The 21,786-nt window shown below is 53.9% G+C and overlaps 1 protein-coding gene across 1 annotated transcript; it reads left to right on the top strand.

The window, feature by feature from the left end:
* Positions 1–1,107: 1,107 nt before the first annotated feature.
* On the top strand, positions 1,108–20,074 carry SLC4A5 (solute carrier family 4 member 5). The gene is made up of 24 exons (XM_075523432.1): positions 1,108–1,211; positions 3,744–3,904; positions 4,138–4,293; positions 5,839–5,934; positions 6,279–6,334; positions 8,286–8,443; positions 8,540–8,627; positions 8,804–8,958; positions 9,330–9,473; positions 9,663–9,837; positions 10,207–10,340; positions 10,456–10,727; positions 13,409–13,470; positions 13,966–14,166; positions 14,697–14,810; positions 15,473–15,634; positions 16,782–16,960; positions 17,052–17,124; positions 17,295–17,363; positions 17,620–17,793; positions 17,944–18,105; positions 18,610–18,691; positions 19,429–19,496; positions 20,033–20,074. Exons 1-23 carry the CDS (start codon positions 1,159–1,161, stop codon positions 19,461–19,463), a joined length of 2,961 nt encoding a protein of 986 aa, XP_075379547.1. The 5' UTR covers positions 1,108–1,158; the 3' UTR covers positions 19,464–19,496; positions 20,033–20,074.
* Positions 20,075–21,786: the final 1,712 nt, after the last annotated feature.

Below are 21,786 nucleotides of genomic sequence, written 5' to 3'. Positions count from 1 at the left end.
GAACAGGAGGATTCTGCTAACAAAGACATTTTCCGAGCTGGATTAACTCCTGCTGCATTAGGAGAGGGCTAAGACCCAAGATTTTATTAAAAATACACCATTTCCATGGAGCCTGGCGTAGGGCTGATTTTAACCTCTTGTTTGAATAACGGCGCAACTGGGGAGCAGTCCCATCCGTGCCACGTCCAGGTTCATACCCACGTGTTTGATTCCTCCTTGCAAGCCAGATTATGAGGCTTTGCTAGAAAAGCACGTGAAGATGGAGAGGGTTAAAAGAAAACCCAGCCTGGCTTTTTTTTTGAGAGGAGAGGGCAGGTCCGTCACCCTCCCGTGGCCGCGGGGAATGCTCCAAAGATGAAAAACCCTTTTCCCATCAGTCAGGAGGCTTGCGGGCTGGTGACGTGTTGCCGCTCCCCTTCCCGAAACACACCACGGGGAGCAGGAGGCAATAGGTGCCCTCCCCAGCCTGGCCGGTTATTTGCAGCAAGAAGCTGGATTTTTCCTGCAGAAATGGTAAATTTGTATTATTCCCCTCGAATGATACACGTTCCCCTTGGGAATCCAGTGGGAAAACGTGTGCCGAGCACTCGTGCATCCCGATGCACGGTGCCGGAGACCGTAAGGGGGACGGGGATTTGGTTGCTGATGGCAGGTGACTCTCACCTGGTAAAACCAGGCTCTGCGGTAGGGAAAAATGTGGGATACCCCACGGAAATGGGGCGCATAATGCTCCTGGAAGGGGAATTTGACTATATTGTATATAGGGGTGGCCGCGTTCCTCGATTCCCAGCCGGGACCTACCTATTCCCCTCCTGGCTGCTACGCAGCCTCCGCTCATCCTTTCCACCAGCATCCCGGATGTCTTTGCACAGGGATTTTGGGACAGGGTTACTTAGAGTTTCCCCACTCCTGAATGTCTCTCACCTTAAACGTTTCCCTCAAAACCTCCTTTTTTTATCCCAGGATCCTAAATATCCCTATAGATCCCTCTTTACCCCGCCAGGGCTTTCCATATGGGAATGGTGCACGATCAGCTCGTCTCCGGCTGACGGTAAACCTCTTTTTTTCCCCACCCTGGCAGTGTCACCAGCTGCCGAACGCCTCCGCTACATCTTGGGGGAAGACGATGAGCCTCCCAACCCTACGCTCTTCACGGAGATGGACACGCTGCAGCACGACGGCGAGGAGATGGAGTGGAAAGAGTCGGCCAGGTGAGGGGCAGGGAGATGCTTTGGGTTGCAAAATGTGTCGGGTAAAGATCACCCCCTAAATATCCCTGGGTGGAAACGGGTTCAGGGAATGAGCATCATTTTTCTTGAGGTTAAAAAAGCCATGCCTGAATTAGGGAAATGCAGAAAACACGGCGTTTTCGGGGTCTTTGCAACGGGCTGCAGCCTGCCGAGGAGGAGGAGGAAGGGAGGAAGATTTCCCATCTTCTCCCACGTCTCCCCAGGCTGGATCAACCCCAGAGCCGGGGTTTTTCCCATTCCCAGTTGCAGCATGAGAGCAAAGCCCTGCAGAAAGGGCTGGGAGGGTGAAAAAACCGGGGTAACGTGCTGGGAAACTGGAGAATTAGAGCAGAGAGCTGGGAAATGGGAATAGGTGACATAAAGAACATTTTCCCAGGTCTTTCCCCCCCACGCACTTTTGCTGCCCAGACCAAGAGTTAAAATTCTACCTCTCAAGCAATGATAACAATAAAACCCCACCCACTACATCTTTAATAAAAGTATTAGAGGAGTTGCAAGTGGCGTTCGCTTTATTGAATTAGGAGCTTATCCAAGGGAAAAATCTCAAAATCCAAGTGGGATTTTCTCTTCCTAGCCTCACCTGTGTAAGGGCTAGGAGGGTCGGGGTTTTTTGGGGCTCTTTGGGAAGGGAGTCAGGGGTGCTGATGGCATCCCAAGCCCTTTCCTCTCAGTAGCACCTGCGGGACTTCCGAGTCCGGGTGCGGAGGTTCTCCCGAGGGATGGGGAAGAGAGCAGGATCAGGCCCTGCAGGTGCTCGTCCCATCTCTTGGGCTGGTTATTGGCATCACCAAAAATCTGGAAAGCTCTTAAGCGTCCTCCTCGTTGCCATCCCTGCTCAAAATGCAGCAGCACAAGGATGCTGTTGCTAAAACCCTTTATTTCCCCCTACACAATTTTGTATAGCTCTGTATCTACTCATCCCTCCCCGCTCCCCAAAAAGCTTGGAAGGCAAAAAATCAGCGCTTGCATTGGGATTTTCATCAGGGAGGGCTTGAGATGGAGGTTTCCAAATTCCGCCCAGGAGGACGGAGGTTTCTCAAGTCCCGGACTTCCGCTCTCCGGCGAGAAGCGGTTCAGCCTCTTTAGCCGCAGGAGAGCAGCTCGTTGGTGGGAGCAGCGCTACCTGCGGCTAAATCCGCAATAAATGGAAATAAATGGAAATAAAGAAGCTGAGCGCAGCAGGGAGATGGGGTTTTGCTGTAGCCTTGGCGAAAGCACCATGGGATGCCGGTCCCGGGGCAAAGGCGCCGCTGGAAACGTGCCTCAAGTCCCGCACGCCGCCCAAGCTGCCGCCCTGTGTGCATGCTAACCCACTTTCGGCAGGAAAACGAGGCAAAAAAAGAAACGAAAAGCGACCTAATCGGCTTTGGGCGAGCGCCGGCAGGGCTTAGCGGGTGCTATGGCGGGAAGCTTGAATTTCCTCTCAATAAAAGCAGTGTTGTTTGAAGGGCTGGAGAAGGGGTTTCTGCAAAGAAATCAGGGTGGGGAGCTTTGGAGTGATGGGCACGAGGGCCAAATTTTATATTTTTGGATGCTCTGGGGTTTGGTCCCTAGCACAGACCATTCCTGGCACTCCCAGAGAATATTTTGGGGCTTTTCTAATAGAGACACCCACTATTTTCTCTTTGCAGCAGCATTTTAGTACACCCCCCTGCAGCCGATACAATCCTGGGCTCTCCCCACCCTTCCCCTGCAGTGTTCAGGAGCAATCAGATATTTCCAAAAACCCTTCTCCTCCTACATCCTTTCTGTCTGTGCCCTCTGCGGCGGCAGGAGCCCAAATCCCAGTTGTACCAGTTAAAAGTTGTAAGGTTAAGCCCTGCGAAGGCTAATCCACCGAGCCTGCAAACCTCCTGTACAGGAAAAGCAGCTTTCTTCCCCAAATCGACGTCTTGCTGAGAGCCGCCTGCCCTCCCTGGAGCCAGAGCCCCGTTCCCGGGCAGCTGGGAGAAATCAGCCACCATTCCCGAATTTGCTCTGAAGTCTTTGGTTGGTAAAATTAAGGAAGAACAAGGAGGTGGAAGGGCTGATTTCCAAGGGCTTGCAAATCCTCTCGTCTCCCACCGTGGGAATGAAGCGCCCAAGTTGCAGTCTGAGGATTGCTAAGGAATTAAAAAGACATTTCCAATGCCCTGGTTTTTGCTTTCCTGCGTGCACGGCTAGTCCGTGCGGGTGCAGATCCTGGCAAGGTCAGCTCCAGGGGAAAACCTCCCAAATCTTGCAGGAGCAGTTTGAGGAGGGTCACATCCGCAGGGTTGAGTTCAGTGGTGGAGCCAAGAGGTTTTGCTCCGCTCTGCAACCGTGCAAGCAGCACTTTGTTACTTGATTTCTCCATTCCCATCCTGAATAACAAGCAAAAACTTTGCAGGGTGAATTAATTCAGACTTGCAAAGCCTCCTGCAGAAGGGAAACAGGAAAAGCAATTCTCTTAGTCTCTTCTCGTACACCCTCCCCGCTCCGTGCCCGTCCCCATGGCTGCCGCTCTCGTTTCAGGTGGATAAAGTTTGAAGAAAAGGTGGAGGAAGGCGGGGAGAGGTGGAGCAAGCCCCACGTGTCCACGTTGTCTTTGCACAGCCTGTTTGAGCTACGGACGTGTCTACAGACTGGAACGGTGCTCCTGGACTTAGATGGCTACTCTTTGCCCCAGATCATAGGTACGAGCGGGTATCAGTGGTTTCAGATGGATTTTTCCCCATATCCTACAGTCCTGGGAACAGATTTAAATGCATTTACTTGCCGCACGCAAATATAAACCAACTTGCATGGGAATAAGCAAAGACGGGAGTTGAGAGCCATCAACCCCATTCAATAAGTGTTGTTGCCTTGAGCTTTCTGGGGGGGTTTGCAGTGGGGTAACCCGTGCACCTCCCTCGTTCGGTGCTTGCAGACGATGTCATTGAGAAGCAGATCGAGGATGGGCTGCTCAAGCCGGAGCTGCGAGAGAAGATAAGCTACGTGCTCCTCAGGAAGCACCGTCACCAAACCAAGAAGCCAATCCACCGGTCCTTGGCTGACATCGGAAAGTCCGTCTCCTCCAACACAAGTGAGTCCTTGGGTTCCAACCTGCGCCTGGTTGCATCCTCAAGTCTTCGGTGAGCAAGCCTGGGGGGAGGAAGATCTTAGGAGAAGGAAAGGGGGAAACCAAACCATTTGGGGCACCCAACGATTTACTGCATTGAGAAAGACCCCAAAAGCTCTGCCACGGGTGGCTTTAAGGGTGGGAGGTCGTTGGGAGCCAGAAGCCAAGGAGATGTCTACTGAGATGGACAACGGTGTTGTGTGATGGACAACGGCGTTGTGTGATGGACAACAGCGTTGGCAGTCGCTTGGCCAAGGGGCTTTCTGGCAGAGCAGCCTACAGACAAATCCAGTCTGCTCCGTGGTTGAACCTGCCTATTTTTGAGCCATTATAAAAGGGGATTTGTTTGTTTTCACACTAGATTATTTACTTAGGTTTAAACAGAGGTCATTTGGTGGAGCCTGGGATTTGCCGGGCTTCAACTGCTCCCCGGGTAGACAGAAACAGCAGCACCCAAGCTCAAAGTACACATGGAAGAGGCCGTCAATAAGCAATATTCCCACCCCCTGGGCATCCCCAGGTTTCAAAGCAGCCATCACCCATGTCGGAGGACGAGATATTTGAGCTAACATTTGCCCAGAAGCTCTCAAAACGGAGCACAACTTGGAAATGTTGTGGTGAGTCCCTGTAGATATGGAAAACAGGGGCATCTTTTGTTTTTCTAGTTCCTTGCTGAGACGATGGCATCACTTGGAGTTTGCAAATAGGGACACCAAGGAAAAGATGGTTGTTGGCAGGAGCAGAGGGGTCCCTTCATTTCTTGTGCCAACGGCAACTCCGTGATACTGGAATAAATACTGCTGGCACATTGAAAATAGGGTCATGCCCAGTGGGAACTTCACTGTTATTTTTAGTGGATTTAACAAAAAAAAAATTAGGATAGGTGCTGTGGTTGCAGCTGGTGTTTCAGAGAGATGCAGAGCAACAAAACTGCTCCAGATGGTTTTTCCCACAGAAAACACAGATTTGGGGATTCAGGAGGTTTTCTGAGAAAATGCTGGGCTTAACACAGAAAACGCATGGGAGGAAATCACGAGTTTAGGGAGGAGAAACGTTCACTTGAAACTTGGTGGTGGCCAGCATAAATATTTTGAAGTGTGAAGTTCATGGCAAATTTCAAGTATAGGTTTCTTTGGAGAATTAGGAGACTAAAAAGCCAAATAAAGTGTTGGGTCTTCCCAAGTAACAGAAATTGCACTTCTGAACCCATTTATAACCTCGAAGAGAGCATTGGTGGGGCGTGGGGTGGTGCAGGCTCCTTGCACGGAGCCTCTGCAGCGGGGAGACTTGGGTTAAGGCGGTTTATTCTTTGCTAATGGGAAAATCACGACGGGTGGGATAAAAGTGCAAATGAGAGTGGGAGGAAAAAGCAAATTGCTGCTGTATCAGCGCTGGAAGGGTCACGTCTGTGCCGGGCAGCTGATTTTCAGCCCGGCCTCTTGCCTTCAGCATCACCCAATGGTTCCCCATGGCACCTGCATCTCCTCTAACGTGGCTCCTTTCCCCCAGCCCGCAGCCCCGTCCGGAGCCCAGCCGCCGGTGCCGCCTTCCACCGCTCCACCGAGGACTTGCGGATGCGGCAGAGCGCGAGCTACGGCCGCCTGCGTAAGCCGGGGAGGGTGACAGGGAGGCTGAAACGGTCCTAAAAGAAGCAGGGGGGGAAAAAAATCAAGTTGCAATATGAGAGCAATATGCAATCACAAGGGGATCCCACCGCAGCCATAAATGAGGTGTGGTTTATGTAACCCCAGGGTGACTGATACCAGAAAAACTCATATTCTTGGGCTTTCATCTTATTACACCTGGTTTGAAAGCCCAGCTATAATTAATAATGATTTTTTAATTTGCACTGAAGTCCTCCCGCCGTGTTTTCTCCTTGCATGTGGGGCTGAAACTGGGCTGTGCATCACGGGGCGGTTTTCTCGCCTTCTCTCTCTTATCGCCATCAGGTCACGCGCAGAGTCGAAGCATGAACGACATCTCGGACACGCCGAGCACCGACCAGGTAATCGTCCCCGAAAACATTAGTGCGACGCTGTGGGGAGCATCTCCGACACAAACCGCGATGGGGCGGGGGCTCTGTGGTTGTTAAGGTCCATGTGAGCCTTGTGCAGCTTCGCTCGGTCAATAACCACACAAATTCCTAATTAGGGAAATTAAAATACATGTATTGATCCCTGCTAACTCATGGGGAAGCTGTCCCAGAACTAATACCTGTGCTTGCAAGTTGAACGCAGAATTAGGGACATGCGAGGATGCTGATGTAGCTTGAGATCCTTAGGGTGGAGAAAAGAATTCCTTAAAATCTTTCGGTAGGGTAGGAAAGGAAAGGAAAGGTGCTTGGAAGAGTGCAGGGACCCTAAAAGAGCCTTTGCTTGGCTGGGTAAGGGCAGGTTGCAGGGGCTAAATCCCAGCCAAGCACTTGGGTCTGCAAACATGAATACAGCTCTCGAGATAAGTCTGTAAATAGAGACGGGTTCTGTTTTTCGCACCGTGATGGAGGTGGGCTTCTTAATACAAAACTCAGCCGAGAGTCTGTCGGGGCCTTTTCTCCCCCGGGTTTGCTTTGGATGAAGGAGCTGGGAAGGAGGTCAGGCTGCTCCGGCAGTTCTCGGGCAGATCTCTGCTCGGCGATGCGATGGATCAGCAGGGGTTTGTGCCGTTCTTTTGCTGGACGTCCCGTCCCCATCCTGGCATCGAGGCTATTTAGCTGGGAACTGTTGATGCATGATATGGGCTTTGCTTTGTTTCTGTTTGTGCGTGATTTCAGCATAAACCTAAGGGAAAACTAAATATAGCGCAGGTTTGTAGGGGACGGTACGGGATAACAGCTTGCTTTTCCCCAGGGATGTCCTTGCTGGGCTTACCTGGGGTGATGCAATTCAGGGGGAAGCAAAGGACGGAAATTCATGAGTTGCTGGGAGCCACGGGACAGGGATGCCACGATATCAGGGAGGCAGAAGGTTTCCAGGGCACCTTCCTAAATTAGAGCTGCAATAATGCAAGCCAACTGCCCACTAACGAACCCCAAATATCAGCCTCCAGCAGTGGGGTGCGGAGGGTTAATCCCAAAATATGCAAAGCATTTAGATTTAATCGCCCTATTAGGCCCACTACAAAGGGACTTTTTAAGTGTTACTTGAAGCTTAGTGGTCACTGTTAACTCCTGCTCTTGCTTATTCCAAGCTGCATTGGAGGAGTTGCTTTATTATTATTATTTTTTTTTTCCATTTGGGTTTAAAAGATTAGAAAGGGGAGAGCTTGCTGCCTGGCTCACATGCCTCCCCTCATGCTGGCATATAGATTATAATAACACCCTGCCTGGGTTGGTATTGAACCCTTTTAGACTAATAATGAAAGAGCCGCAGGGGAGAAGAGACCCGGGGAATAAATCCATGAAGGAGGTTTCCTACTTCCATTATTTGTTCCTGCTCCGAGGATGAGACTGGGGGAAAATGAGCTACAAAAACATGCCCCATGCACGGCACCAAGCGGTGTTTCTGCATTACACAGGGTCTCGGGGGAGCCCAGGGCTGCAGGCCTGCAAATAGACTTGCAAAAATACATGCTGGCTTGCTCCAGGATCCGTATTTTTTGGCTCAGATTTTCTGCAGGGGGATCGCACGGGGTTTTCCTTGCGTAGGCCCCAGCGCAGCAAAGCGCCTTTTGCAAACCGCCCAGTTGCACGTTGTATTAGGGAGCCCCGAGCGTGTGGTTTCAAGTTAATCTCAGGCTTAGTGATGGTTTTGAGTAACGAAGAAATTCGGCTTTATGAATTCTTGCTGGTTTATTCTTGGATATGGTTCTTGAATCCCCACCTCTGGGAGTCCTGGGACCTTCAGAGATGAAGAGGTTTGACCCTGTGGCTTCAGCTTCTGCATTCGGGGTGTGGAAAAGAGGAGAGAAAAACCAAATTTTGGCAACTGCTCCCTTCCCCACCCTTGTCTTTCCGACAGCTGAAGAACAAGTTCATCAAGAAGATCCCCAAGGATGCGGAGGCCTCCAATGTGCTGGTGGGAGAAGTGGAGTTCCTGGAGAAGCCCTTCGTGGCTTTTGTGCGGCTCCTCCAGGCGACGATGCTGGGAGGCGTGACGGAGGTGCCCGTCCCCACCAGGTGAGCACAATTCCTTCCAGTCCGAAGCACCGAGTGGTCTCACGACACGGATGCCAGTGGTCCGAGGTTGCCAACACAGCGCCTTTCCCTTCCCAGGTTCCTTTTTATTCTCCTTGGTCCCGCGGGAAAAGCCAAATCCTACAACGAGATCGGCAGAGCCATCGCAACCCTCATGGTGGATGATGTGAGTAGGTCCAACACCCGGTCCTTGCCGGGAGCCCCCTTGCTCAGAGCCAAGAAAAAAAAGCAATTTTCATCCTATCGCCCAAACGAATGAGCTTTAAAATCCCATAACGACGTGGGACGTGCGCGTGCTGGACGCTGTTCCCAGGCTGACACCTCTCCTCTCTTGACCCCCAGCTCTTCAGCGACGTTGCCTACAAAGCCCGGGATAGAGAAGACCTGATCGCCGGCATAGATGAGTTTTTGGATGAAGTCATCGTCCTGCCACCCGGCGAGTGGGACCCCAACATTAGGATTGAGCCACCCAAAAAAGTGCCCTCGGCTGAGAAGAGGTAGGTGGGAGACGTGGGGCTGGTCCCAGCCCTGTGGCCATCCCCATCTCTCCTGTTTTGGAGATGCTGGAGGAGGACAGCAGCTTTGCTTGCCTTCATCCCTAGAAATAATCTCTGCAAATCTTCCAGAAATGCTGCTTGATTTCAGCAGTTTTTGCCCCCAGATCAGCTCAGAGCCATTTCCACTCTGCAAAATCTGCGTTACCCCCCTGGGTTGAGCAAATCCAGCTCTTGATCTTTCCAAATTTACCCCAAAACCCAAGCTCTAGCGCAGGTGGAGAGCTACACCATGGCCTTGGTTGTGGTCCCTCCATCAGGACCGGCTTGGTAGGGCAGGCGCTGTGGCCGACGCTGGTGACTCTCTCCCGCAGGAAATCAGTTTTCTCACTGAACGAAGTGGGGCAGATGAACGGCACGGCCGGTGGGGCAGGTGCCGGGGGCGGTGGAGGAGGCAGCGACGATGGGGAGATGCCCGAAGTTCATGAAATTGGGGAAGAGCTCGCGTGGACCGGCAGGTGAGCAAGCACCCCACCTCCCAAAAAACTTCAGAGGGTGCCAGTACCCATCAGCATCTCCTGCTGGCTCACCCCGTGGTCTTCTGGGGCACGGAGGTGTGAAATCCTTTTGGGCACAGGTTTTTGCGCAGCACCCTATCTATTTTGGTGGAAAGCCCATGCATCCGGTCCTCGGTGGTGTCTCCCCAGGTTTTGCGGTGGCCTCTATTTGGATATCAAGAGGAAGCTGCCCTGGTTCCCGAGCGACTTCTATGAAGGCTTTCATATCCAGTCCATCTCTGCCATCTTGTTCATCTACCTGGGCTGCATCACCAATGCCATCACGTTTGGGGGCTTGCTTGGGGATGCTACGGACAACTACCAGGTCAAGTCCAAGGAGGGGGGTCACTTTGGCTTGGGGACAGCAAGCAGGGATGGGATGGGATGGGATGGGATGGGATGGGATGGGATGGGATGGGATGGGATGGGACAGAATGAGATTTACCCCCCTTGTGCCATGCCAAGCTTTAATGCTGGGGATGGAAATTCATTGCCAAGTGGGCCCGGCAGTCCTGAAACACCTGCAGGATGGGAAAACCCGTCTCAATGGCAATGCCAGGAGCAAGAGGACGCGGCCCCGACCATCCTATATGGGTCCAAGCAGAGGTCGTTAATTCCCATCTCCATCCGGGCTGTCCGTGGGAATGTAACATGGCCCAGCATCACCATAACGCTGGGTTTGATCCATCCTCAGGGCGTCATGGAGAGCTTCCTCGGCACGGCGATGGCAGGCTCCATGTTTTGCCTCTTCGCCGGGCAGCCGCTCATCATCCTCAGCAGCACTGGCCCCATCCTCATCTTCGAGAAGCTGCTCTTCGACTTCAGCAAGTAGGTGCTGGGTGATGCCAGGGGGAACCGGGACCCATCTGTACCGGGTTGGGAGCTGTCCTCCAGCCCACGGCGCGCTCTCACGGGGCTGCTCTCGCCTTGTCCCCGCTTTCAGAGGCAACGGCATCGACTACATGGAGTTTCGCCTCTGGATCGGCTTGCACTCTGCCGTACAGTGCCTTATCCTGGTGGCCACCGACGCCAGCTTCATTATAAAGTACATCACCCGCTTCACGGAGGAAGGCTTCTCCACCCTCATCAGCTTCATCTTCATCTACGACGCCATCAAGAAGATGATCGGAGCTTTTAAGTACTACCCCATCAATTCAGACTTCAAGCCGGACTACGTGACCATGTACAAGTGCGAGTGCATCGCTCCCGACCCAGGTGAGTACACATCTTTTTCGGTGCCGGATGGGGAAGATGAAGGGGATGGGGGGGTCCCGCCGTGGATAAATCCCGCTGGATCATTGGCCGAGGACATGGAAGGAGGCAGCTACCCAGTCAGCGTGGGGTGGAGAGACCTCATCCTCCTCCTCTGAGAGTGATTTTGGGCAAGATGGAAGTACAGCCTTGTCCCCCGTGGATGAGCACGTCGGTGCTTGCCAGGACACGGCGAATGGTTCCAGAGAGCCGAGGCCTCAGCCTCACCAGCCAGACCTGGATGGATAAAAAGGAAATGTGGAAAAAAAAAGACATTTTAGGTCACTAATTCCAGCCTGCTGCCGATGGAAACTTATTCTCCAAAAAATACACCAGAGGGGTTTTGTCCTCTCCAGTCTCTGGGACACCCCGGGATGTCCTGGTTCAGTGTGGAAACCTCCTTGGACTGTTTTTTCTCCTCTTTCTTACTCCTTTTCAAAAAGGAGAGGCCATCGGGCTCTGAGCAGACGGTCTTTTGATGGCTCCGCTGGTTTTGCTCTTGGATAGACGTACCTGATGATTCCCAGTCTGAATCGTGCAGCTCAAATGCTCCCGCGGCCACCTGGAAGGGAGCAGAGATCTTCAGTTTGGGCTAATGGCAGCGACCGCCTGCTCTCAGATGAGCTGAATTTATTTAAAAAGTCTAAATGCTAACAATTTTGGGGAGTATCAGCTGCGGATAGAGGAGGCAGAGAGGTGTGATGGCGAAGCTCTCCCCAGAAATACAAGCATCCAAGACTGCCATGCGACGTGTTCCTAATAGATCTGTCATTGCAAGAAGAGCTCTCACCTGCCACGACGGAAATAACATTTATCGGGTATAATTTTGTATTTTTCCTCAATTTCTGTTTATCAACCACCTGCTGAGTGACCCAATCCCGTTGGATTTTGAAAGCCCTGCGTGCGGTGGGGAGCACCTGCAGATGACGCAATCCTTTCCAAACCAAAACCCTCCCAAATTTGACCTGCAGGAAAGCGAAGCCTGACGGCCGACGCAGTCCCCGGGGGGCTGAAATATCCCGAACGGGACCGTGACTACCCGCACCCACCCGCGTGTGCCGGCATCTGCCCGGCAGCGCCCGCCACCACGGCTTAATGCAGGAGGAAGGCGAAGCCTTTAGCCTCCGGGGAGGTCTCCCCCTTTGCCAAGCCCCCGTCCCAAGCAAACCCCGGGCGGCTGAGAGGCATTTGCACCCCAAAAACCTTAAGCCTCTTTGCAACCCAGCCCCATTCCTCGCCCTCGCTGCCCCGGGCACCCAAGGCAGCGGTGGCCACATTGGATTTTCCATTCCTCTAGATATTGAGAAATTATGTTTATTCCCCCCTACATCCTTTTTTTTTTTTTCCTTTTTTTTATTAGTTCTGATTTTTTATTATTATAACTGATTTGTACCATATTTGTCTCTGCTGCACACATCAATTTGGGCTGATTTCAATCTCAAGTGAGTATCGCCTTCTAAATATTAAAACTATTTTAACATTTGATACTCTTCCCCTGTGGGGGTTTTGTTGTTATTTTTTTCCATGTATTTTACTTTTCTTTCTGGTCTGATGAAAGGGTTTATGTAGAGCCCTTCGGGGTCCTCTCTTAAAATGCCACCGGTGGTATGCTACCCTTTAAGTTGTAGAAATCACAAATAAGGCCGGTTTCTGGAAAAATAGAAGGTTATGGAGGAAAAAATAATAATAATGATGATGTTTTTAATGCTGGGTTTGCCAGCGCCGTTTCCTGGAGCCCGCTTTCGGCAGCCCCCGGGTCTCTGCTTCTGACCCAGCAATCGCTTCTCCTTCATTAATCCTCGGTGCCGGGGACGGAGGCGGCAGGTTGGGGCAGCTGAAATTCCCGCTTGGCGCAGGAAGAGGATGGACCGGAGGGAAGAGGGGGGGCAGAGCGGTCCTGGACCCTGCTTAGGGGCACCCATAAAGAACGTGGGTGCTCCTGAAGCCGCGGAGCTGCGTCGCCCGAAGAGCCGAGCAGAGCTGCTTTTTGCACTGGAGGAGAAGGTGCCAGGGGCTAGAAAGGATGGGGGTTTTTTGCTGTGAGACACCAAAACACCCCTAAAATATTAAAAAAAAAAAAAAGAAAAAAACCCCAAACAAACAAAAAAACAAATAAAAAAGCAATTTGGGCATAGAATCATAGAATCATAGAATGGTTTGGGCTGGAAGGGACCTTTAAAGGTCACCTAGAGCCGCCTCTCCAAAAGTAACAGGCTGCTTTTTCAGTCTTCTACCCCGTGGTTTTAAGACGCAGGTGTTGGGATGCTCGACCCCACGGCCGGCAGCTTCCCTGGGAAGCTCCTAAAAATTTTAGGAGTTGGGAAGCTCCTAAAAATACCTCCCCCCTGGCACTCACCAGCCCCGGAGGGAGAAGCTGCCGAAGGAGAAGCCGTGTTCTCTGCCAGCGCATGGGATTAATCAGGGAGAAGTCACTGCGGGGTTAGAAATGGGTGGTTTTCTCCCCAAATCCTGGTCCGCCCTCGGGATGCCGATCCCCACATGGCTCTTGGAGGACGTGCTCGACCCCGCGTTTGCTTTTACGCCGGCCGGGCTGAGCTGTGCCTCTCTGGGTGAAGCCTGGCTGCTTTTAATACAGAAACCTCGATATTAGCCAAAAACCTCAATAACAAACTCCTTTCCCGCAGCCAACGCGACCTTGTTCGATGCTTCAGCTCCAGTGGCACCAAACACCACTAACGTTTCTCTGGTAAGCGGCTTTGCTCATCCCGATGAGAAATTTGGGACAAGGGAGGGCAAATCCCAGGGACTTTCGCATCGGGGGAGCGATGGGCACCAGCTCGGAGCGAGGGAAACGCGGGATTTGCATTGGTTTGGGTTCACGGTTGGGCTCGGCGCCACCAAATCCCCACTTTTTTGCCCAAATTAATAGCAGCTCCAGGGTTTTCCCATGGTTATGGGGCTCTCGGCAGCAGCAGCCCTGGGAAATACCCCTTTCCTCGCACGCTGCAATTACTTAAACTGCTAATTTTGCTTTTTTTGGCCGGGAAATACCCCTTTCCTTGCACACTGCAATTGCTTAAAATACTAATTTTGCCTTTTGGCTGGGTAATACCCCTTTCCTTGCATGCTGCAATTACTTAAAATGCTATTTTTGCTTTTTTGGCCGGGAAATACCCTTTTCCTTGGGTGCTGCAATTCCTTACAATGCTAATTTTGCTTTTCTGGGGGGGTTTCTCCCCAGTACAATGCTATTAACCTAACAGCTCTGGACTGGACTCAGCTGAGTAAGAAGGAGTGTCTCAAATACGGCGGCAGCTTAGTGGGGAAATCCTGTAAATTCGTGCCCGACCTGGCCCTTATGTCCTTCATCCTCTTCTTCGGGACCTACTCCATGACTCTGACCCTGAAAAAATTCAAATTCAGCCGCTATTTCCCCACCAAGGTAAGGAAAGCGCCGGGTTTTACCCTCCCCTTTTCCAAAACGTAGGAAAATCGGGAGCTGTCGGTCTCTGCTGGATGTAAAGAGCTCCAGCAAAATAAATCTATATTTCTAGGAGATGTTGGAAATTGCTATTTCTAGCAATTAGGAGACTCCTCCCCCAGCTTTTAGCTGCTGATTTGGCTCTTGCACGCTGAATAACCCATCACCTTGCGATGCAAAGGGGAAAAAAAATCTGCATTTTGTGGGTTATGCCCGTGGGTGAGCAGAGCTGGAAAGCCCCGGGGAAGGATGCCGAAGCAGGAGCAAACCTCTCCATCCCGTTCATTAGCCTCTCCATCCCGTTCATGAGCCTCTCCATCCCGTTCATGAGCCTCTCCATCCCGTTCATGAGCCTCTCCATCCCGTTCATTAGCCTCTCCATCCCGTTCATGAGCCTCTCCATCCCGTTCATTAGCCTCTCCATCCCGTTCATTAGCCTCTCCATCCCATTAATTACCCTTTCCACCCCCGTTTCCCCATCTTGCCTCCAGGTCAGGGCTTTCATTGCTGATTTTTCCAATGTCTTCTCCATCCTCCTCTTCTGCGGAGTGGATGCCTGTTTCGGACTGGACACCCCTAAGCTCCATATCCCCAGTATCATCAAGGTTCGGCTGCACCGGGAGGGACCCCTCACTTCTCCGCCCGTGCTCTCCTTCCAGCTCCTCACCGGTTTTCAGGGGAAATCGCAGCTCCTGCGGTGTCCGGGCACCTTCTTAAAAGCTACTTTGTCTTTTCTGGGGCAATATTCTAATTCTGTGACCTTTTTTCCTTCCTTTTTTTGTTGTTTTTTTTCCCCCCTTTTCTCTTTTCTCACTCCCGGCAGCTGCGTAAACTTATTAGCGATTTCTCTATCTTTATGTCCATACTAATGTTTGTGGGGCTGGATGTGCTTTTCGGACTCAACACCCCAAAGCTCCAAGTGCCTACTGATTTTAAGGTAAAAAAAAAGCAATAAAATGCCTTTCTGGAAGCGTTGCCAAAAATTTGCCTTCCCCCTATCCAGGGTATTGCTGTCGGTGGCGTGGGGAGTCCCAGTGAGCATCCGGGGAAAATCTGGGGTGGAGGCGTGTGGATGCTGGGGGTGGTTTGGGTACCGATGCGTGGTGGTGGGATTCAGGGATGGATATGGGATAGGATGATGTTTGGAGGAAATGGGGTTCAGGGGCGATGCGGGGCTTCCCAAAATGTCAGCGCTTGGGTTTTTCCCCCTCTCTGACCCGTGCCCAGGCTTGGCCGCGGTGTCCAAACCCTCTCTCTTCCCGCCCAGCCCACCCGTGTGGACCGAGGGTGGTTCGTGTTTCCCTTCGGGAAGAACCCGTGGTGGGTTTACCTGGCCAGCGCCCTGCCCGCCCTCCTCGTCACCATCCTCATCTTCATGGACCAGCAGATCACGGCCGTCATCGTCAACAGGAAGGAGCACAAGCTGCGGGTGAGCCCAGACCCGTCCCCCGCTCAGGGGCACAGCATCGCCTCGGGTACCGCCTGCATCCCTGCGAGCACCCGCTTTCGGGGTGCGGATCGGGTGCTGCTGCAAGGCACGGGGGGGTTTGCCCCAGCTTGGCACGCTGTGCAAAGCAGGGGCTCGCCCTTTCCTTTGCAAGCTGTATTTTTGGGGTGACAGAGCCTCCGGGGTGTTAAATTCACCCGATGCTGTAGGTAGCGGGGTGATGTTGGGTGCCCTGCAGCAGTGGAGGGTGCAGGAAGGTGATGCAGGGTGCAGTGGGGGGGATGTGGGGTGCAGCGTGGCCATGTGGGGTGCATCAGGGTGATGCAGTGTGTATGAGAGCAATGCGGGGTGCATCGGGGGGATGCGGGGTGCTTCAGGGGGGTGCAGGGTGCACCACGGCAAAGCAGGGTGCACTATGGCAACGTGGGGTGCATCAGCGCAATGTGGGGTGCACTGCAGCAATGATGGGCGATGCAGGGTGGACCGTGGGGGATGCAGGGTGTACCATGGCAAAGTGGGGTGCACGGGGGTGATGCGGGGTGCTTCAGGATGAAGTGGGGTGATGCAGGGTATATCTCAGCAAAGTGGGGCGCATGAGGGTGATGCGGGGTGCTTCAGGATGATGTGGGGTGATGCAGGGTACACTGTGGCAATGTGGGGTGCACGGGGGTGATGCGGGGTGATGCGGGGTATATCACGGCAAAGTGGGGTGCAGGAGGGTGATGCAGGGTGCTTCAGGATGATGTGGGGCGCACCAGGGCGATGCGGGGTGCATCAGGGTGATACGGGGTGCCCCATGGCGATGCAGGGTGCACTATGGCAACGTGAGGTGCATCGGTGCGATGTGGGGTGCACCGCAGCAACGAGGGGTGTAGCAGGGCGATGCGGGGTGCACCGTGGCGATGCGGGGCGCACCGTAGCCGTGTGGGATGCGTGAAGGCGATGCAGGGTGCTTCAGGGCGACGCAGGGTGCACCACGGCGGTGCGGGGTGCTTCAGGGGTGCATCGGGGGGTTGCAGCAGGGTGCGTCCCGGGAGAAACCTCGCCTTGCCGGGCCCTGGGGCAAATATAGGAACAGCTTCACGAGCCGTGTTGCCCCCCCCCGACCCTCCTGGGTGCTGTGTTGCAGAAAGCAGCGGGCTACCACCTGGACCTGTTCTGGGTGGGCATCCTCATGGCCGTCTGCTCCTTCATGGGGCTGCCCTGGTACGTGGCAGCCACCGTCATCTCCATCGCCCACATCGACAGCTTGAAGATGGAGACGGAGACCAGCGCCCCGGGGGAGCAGCCCCAATTCCTGGGTGTCAGGTGAGGAAGGCTCGGCCGCGCTCTTCCTCGGGGTGGGGAATCCAGACGCAGCAGCCGGCACGGCCTCATCCTGCTTCTCTCGCCGTTCCAGGGAGCAGAGAGTGACGGGCATCATCGTCTTTGTGCTGACGGGGATTTCTGTCTTCCTGGCCCCTATCCTGAAGGTAAAACATTCCCGTTCCTCCATCCCCGCTCCCTCCCTGCAGATATTTGGGGACCTGGGAAGAAAAAGCTGGATTTCCCCCCCTCCATGGCCCCCAGCCTTGGTCCCCGTCCCCGGGAAAGAGCTGCCGCCTTCCTTGGGGTAAGCGCCGTGTTTTTTCCATGTCCTTAGTACATCCCCATGCCGGTGCTCTACGGCGTCTTTCTGTACATGGGCGTTGCATCGCTGAACGGCATCCAGGTAAGCGCTCCTCCTCCTCCTCCTCATCCTTCTTAATGGCCATGAAGGGGTCTTATGCCAGGGCAAAAAGGGGGATTTTCACCCCAAAATTTGCATGCATCCAACATTTCCAGCTGCGTGGGACAGCAGATATCCAAAACCCTCTGAGAAACATCCAAAAGCCCCAAATTCCCCATTTTGGGGACTAAAAGAGGGTTTATCTGGGCAACCTGGGGAGTGGGGCCAAGGGGCAACACCAGCCTTCGTCCCACCGCAGTTTTGGGACCGCTGCAAGCTCTTCCTCATGCCGGCCAAGCACCAACCCGACTACGTCTTCCTCCGGCACGTGCCGCTGCGCCGCATCCACCTCTTCACGCTGGTGCAGATCGTCTGCCTGGCCGTCCTCTGGATCCTCAAATCCACTGTGGCCGCTATCATCTTCCCCGTCATGGTAAGGCCATCCCCTGGGCTGCTATTGCAGCCTCCTTTAGAAGATTTTTTTGAGATTTAAGGAAATTTTGGCTTGGTCCTGTGGTGGTCCCCAGGTCTTGGGATGAGAGACGCTCTTGTAGATCCCGCTCTCGCGTCTCTCCCCTCCTAGATTTTAGCCCTGATCCTGGTGAGGCGGCTGCTGGATTTCGTCTTCTCCCAACACGACCTGGCCTGGATTGACAACATCATCCCCGAGAAGGAGAAGAAGAAGGAGGATGACAAGAAGAAGAAGAAAAAAGGCAACAAAGCAGATAGCAGCAGCGATGAGGAGGTGGGTGCGGGGTGGGGGGGGGGGCTCCCATGGACGGCGGGGGCATCCCAGACTGGCTGGGAAGGGACAGGTCCCACCGAAACCCCCAGGCCGGGTTTGGGATGAATTCATGGAGGGGTTTCACTGTGTATATAGGACCGGTTGATTGAGGGGCTTTAAGTGATGCTTAGGGGCTGGCCGGAGGCTCCAGGGGATGCTCAAAGTGTCCCGAAAGCTGGAGAATTGTGGCAAAAATGAAATCCTTAGGGAAAAGAGCCAAAATCCCATGGCTGAGGGTACGGCACCTGTCGTACGGTGGCAAAGCATCATTAACCCATGCAGCTCCCTGCGGCAGACCCTTTCCCGGGCAGAAGGTGCTGAGAGTTTATTTGGGAAGCGGAAGGCAAAGCCGCCGCCTCCTCCTGCATCCACCTCTGGAGGTTTTGGGTCCCTTTGGGTGCTCCGGGTGGTCTCGGAGCCCACCCAGGCGCTGCCTTCACCGAATTTCCCCACTTTCTTCCCCAGTTCCCACCTCCCTCAGTCATTAAGATCCCCATGGAGCCCCTGCCATCGCAGCCCCGAAACGGGGGTCCCCATTGCCTCAGCCGTAAGTAAAGAGCTCAGGAGCCTCTTTCGCATTCCCTACCGCTTCCTAACCCCCCCGCAACGGGATCCGCTCGGCCACCGATGGCACTAACCCCGCTAAAAGGCGCAGCCTGGATCCATCCCGCCGAAGCGGGGAGGAGGGTTTGCTGTATTTAAAGCAGGTTTGAGAGGATGCAGCAGGCTCGGTGCTGCTAAGAATTTTGTATTCCAGGTGGCTGGGAAGCCAGGACTCTCCTGGGTCTCCCCCCTGAGCCGATGCTGATGGGGATTTAAAAAAAAAAATATATATATATTTGGGAAGGTTTTGAGCCCTCAAAAGCAGGGAATGCGGAGCTTGTGGAGACGTTATCCTGGCTGTGAAAGAGCAGATGTGTTCAATTTGGCTCAACCTTCTGCCCAAAACATCGTACGTGAGCTGGTGCGAAGCCAGCCATGACCAAAAAAATTCAGAATAAACCTGGGTGAGTGTATTCCAGCTCAGCACCAGGTTGCACCATGATGCCAGCAAGTTTTAAGACGATAATTCATTGACTCTGTCCTCAAGCTGCTGCTAGCAGGGGCTGGTGGGGCCTTTCTCTTTCTCTGATCACCCCAAAAATCAGCATTTCTTGGGAGTTTCTCCTCCTCCCACCGTCTGGAGGATGCTGGACCCGGCAGCAGGTTGGAGGGAGGGGATGAGTGATTTTTTGGGGGGCTCCTTCCTCACCTGGGAAGTGTTTTACCTCTCTGTCCCCCCAGGAAAGAGGTCCTCCACCTGGAGCTTTGCGTTCTGATTCCTCCCCGAACGGTTCAGACCTGGATCGCAGGTAAACGGCACCAAACGGGCTCCCCCACCCGCTCCCCCATCCCCAGCAGCCGCCGTGGAAAACATTTTCGGGGTCACCGGCCGATGCTCCTGGCTGAGCATTGCTCGCTCGAGCCGGTTGCCATCATCCTTGGGCATTTCTGAAAAAGCTGGGTATATTTTCGCAGCATCCCTCTGTATTTTGAGTGCTTTCGTTTGCCGGCCCCGGCTATCGGGTTGCTGGGAGCGGGGCTGCGTGGGATGACGCATCCCAAGCCTGGCACGAGAGGGTTTAGAACAATAAAAATGCCGCTGGGTGACAGCCACAGGGATTTTTAGGATTGGGATGTACATCTCAATCCTGAAAGCTTGGGATTATTCTCCACCTGCAGCTGCGAATTCTGCAGATTGTACATATTAAAGGCAAAATATCACATTTTTATCAATTTTTACTGATTTAGCATCATCCGGAGCCCTTTGCTGAGGGTGCTGGGGTGGTTCTGGGGTGTGGGTACCCATGCCCGGATGCTCACTTCCCTGTCTCCTCCTCCTCCTCAGTATTACGCTTCACCTGAAGATTTCGTGCCCGTCGTCTCCTGCATTTAACTACTCCCGAAACCCCATCTGCGCCGTGCCCCAGGTGAAGATAGAGATGGAGTCAGACTACGAGGACACCGACACCGAAAAACCACCTCGGGACATGGGCAGTGAGACCACGCTATAGTCCCGTGCAGCGCTTCCCCTGCAATTTATATATATATATAGATATTTATATATTCATATATATATATAAAGCAAATTGGGCTTATTTTTCTATGTGAGATGGAGGAGACCGGTGGCCCCAGGGGTCCGTTGCTCCGGTAGTTTTTAGCGTCACGAGTTAAACGCGTTGTTGAATTTTCTCCCTTTCTGCTGGGCGAAGGCGTCGCTGCTGGTGACGCAATGGGGCTGAAAAGGTGGAACTGGTGATTTTGGCCTCTGCTCGCCCCGGAGCCGCTGCTGGGCTGGAGAAGCTGAAGGTGGCCGGGGCTGTGGGAGCAGCCGGGATGCTGACGGGGCTGCTGAGGAAGGGGACCGCGCCGGGGTGATGTTTTTGAGGGGGATTTTTGGGGTGGGGAGGAGGTTTGCGTGGCTGAGAAGGAAGGGGGAGCATGCGTCCCTGCTCCCCGATCCCTGAAATCACAACGCGACTCTCGGGGAGTCTCGTTTCGTGAAGGGGATGGTGCGTCAGGCTTTGCGTGTTGGCAGGAGGACGCCGGTCCAAGGCCACGGCAACAGGAGTCCCTTCTTGCGGTACAGCATCCCAGGCGTGGCGGCGGGGATGCAGGAGGGACCCACCGGCCGTGGAGGGACCCAGCTCTGCTCGCCCCGGGGTGGATGTGTAGGAGGGGACGAGGAGGCCATGGCAGGGTTGTAAAGGAGCCGGTGGCCTGGAGCGGTGCCCGGGGAAGGGACGGAGGAACAGCAGCTCTGGTTTAAGGGCAACAGCAGCCGGGATGCGGCGGGAGAGCAGAGCAGGGAATGGGGAAGGGTTTCTGCAGGCAGCAGGGCACAGTTTCTACCGGGAAACGGGAATGGTTGCTGCAGCGAAGCCGTTTGGTCACCCGTCCCCATGTCCTCACCCACAGCTCTCCCAGGGCCACCCCGGGGTTGGGGACAGCCCTGTCTCTCCCTCCGGACGGGAGCCAGAGGTGCCCGAGCCGTTACCTCGCTGGAGGAGCCTGCTCTGCCTGCCCAGCCCCCGGGCGAGGGGCTCTGCACCCACTTTAGCTCCTCAGTCCTGGTTATTCGCACGTAGTTTAACAGCAAGCGGCTCGTAACCGGGAGGGGAGAGCAAGCCTGTCCCCCCGCTACGTACCCACCTGTGCTTTCAGGCTCGCATCCAGCAGCTCCCTGCTTGGTCTCCGTCGGTGTTTCGGCTCCGCAAAGGGCTCTTCCCACCCGCCGCTGCCTTTGGGTCCTCCGGGAAAGGAAGGGAAGGGAGCAGGTTAGGAGCCAGCGTGGGCACCGAGCTCGGTTTGGCTCTGCCCAGCTCTCACCACCTTTTTTTCCAGCAGCGCTGGGATGGCGATGAGGCTTTTAAAGGGTTTTTTTTTTCCTTCCATGGGCTAAGCCCAGCTGCAGTTTAGAAACACTGGTCTGAAGCAACCCTCCCAAATCTGTTTCTTTTACTCATTTTTGCTACATGGATTCTTTTGGGGTTCCCCCCCCTCTATTTCAAGCCTCACAGAGCCCCAACCCTTCCCCTGAGCAGAAACAGCCTACCTGCTCTTTATACCAGCCCTATGGGGGTTTCTGGGACACCAGTTAAA

The sequence above is a fragment of the Mycteria americana genome, chromosome 23, assembly GCF_035582795.1.
Source record: "Mycteria americana isolate JAX WOST 10 ecotype Jacksonville Zoo and Gardens chromosome 23, USCA_MyAme_1.0, whole genome shotgun sequence".
Lineage (NCBI taxonomy): Eukaryota > Metazoa > Chordata > Aves > Ciconiiformes > Ciconiidae > Mycteria > Mycteria americana.
This window is presented reverse-complemented; position numbering and strand designations above follow the sequence as displayed.

Bases quoted from the DNA above. Each gene is read 5' to 3' on its own strand.
- SLC4A5 (XM_075523432.1), top strand. From the start codon at position 1,159: ATGGACACGCTGCAGCACGACGGCGAGGAGATGGAGTGGAAAGAGTCG. The intron at 9,474-9,662 runs GTGAGCAAGCAC...GTGTCTCCCCAG, and splicing joins GAGCTCGCGTGGACCGGCAG to GTTTTGCGGTGGCCTCTATT. The intron at 13,471-13,965 runs GTAAGCGGCTTT...GTTTCTCCCCAG, and splicing joins ACACCACTAACGTTTCTCTG to TACAATGCTATTAACCTAAC.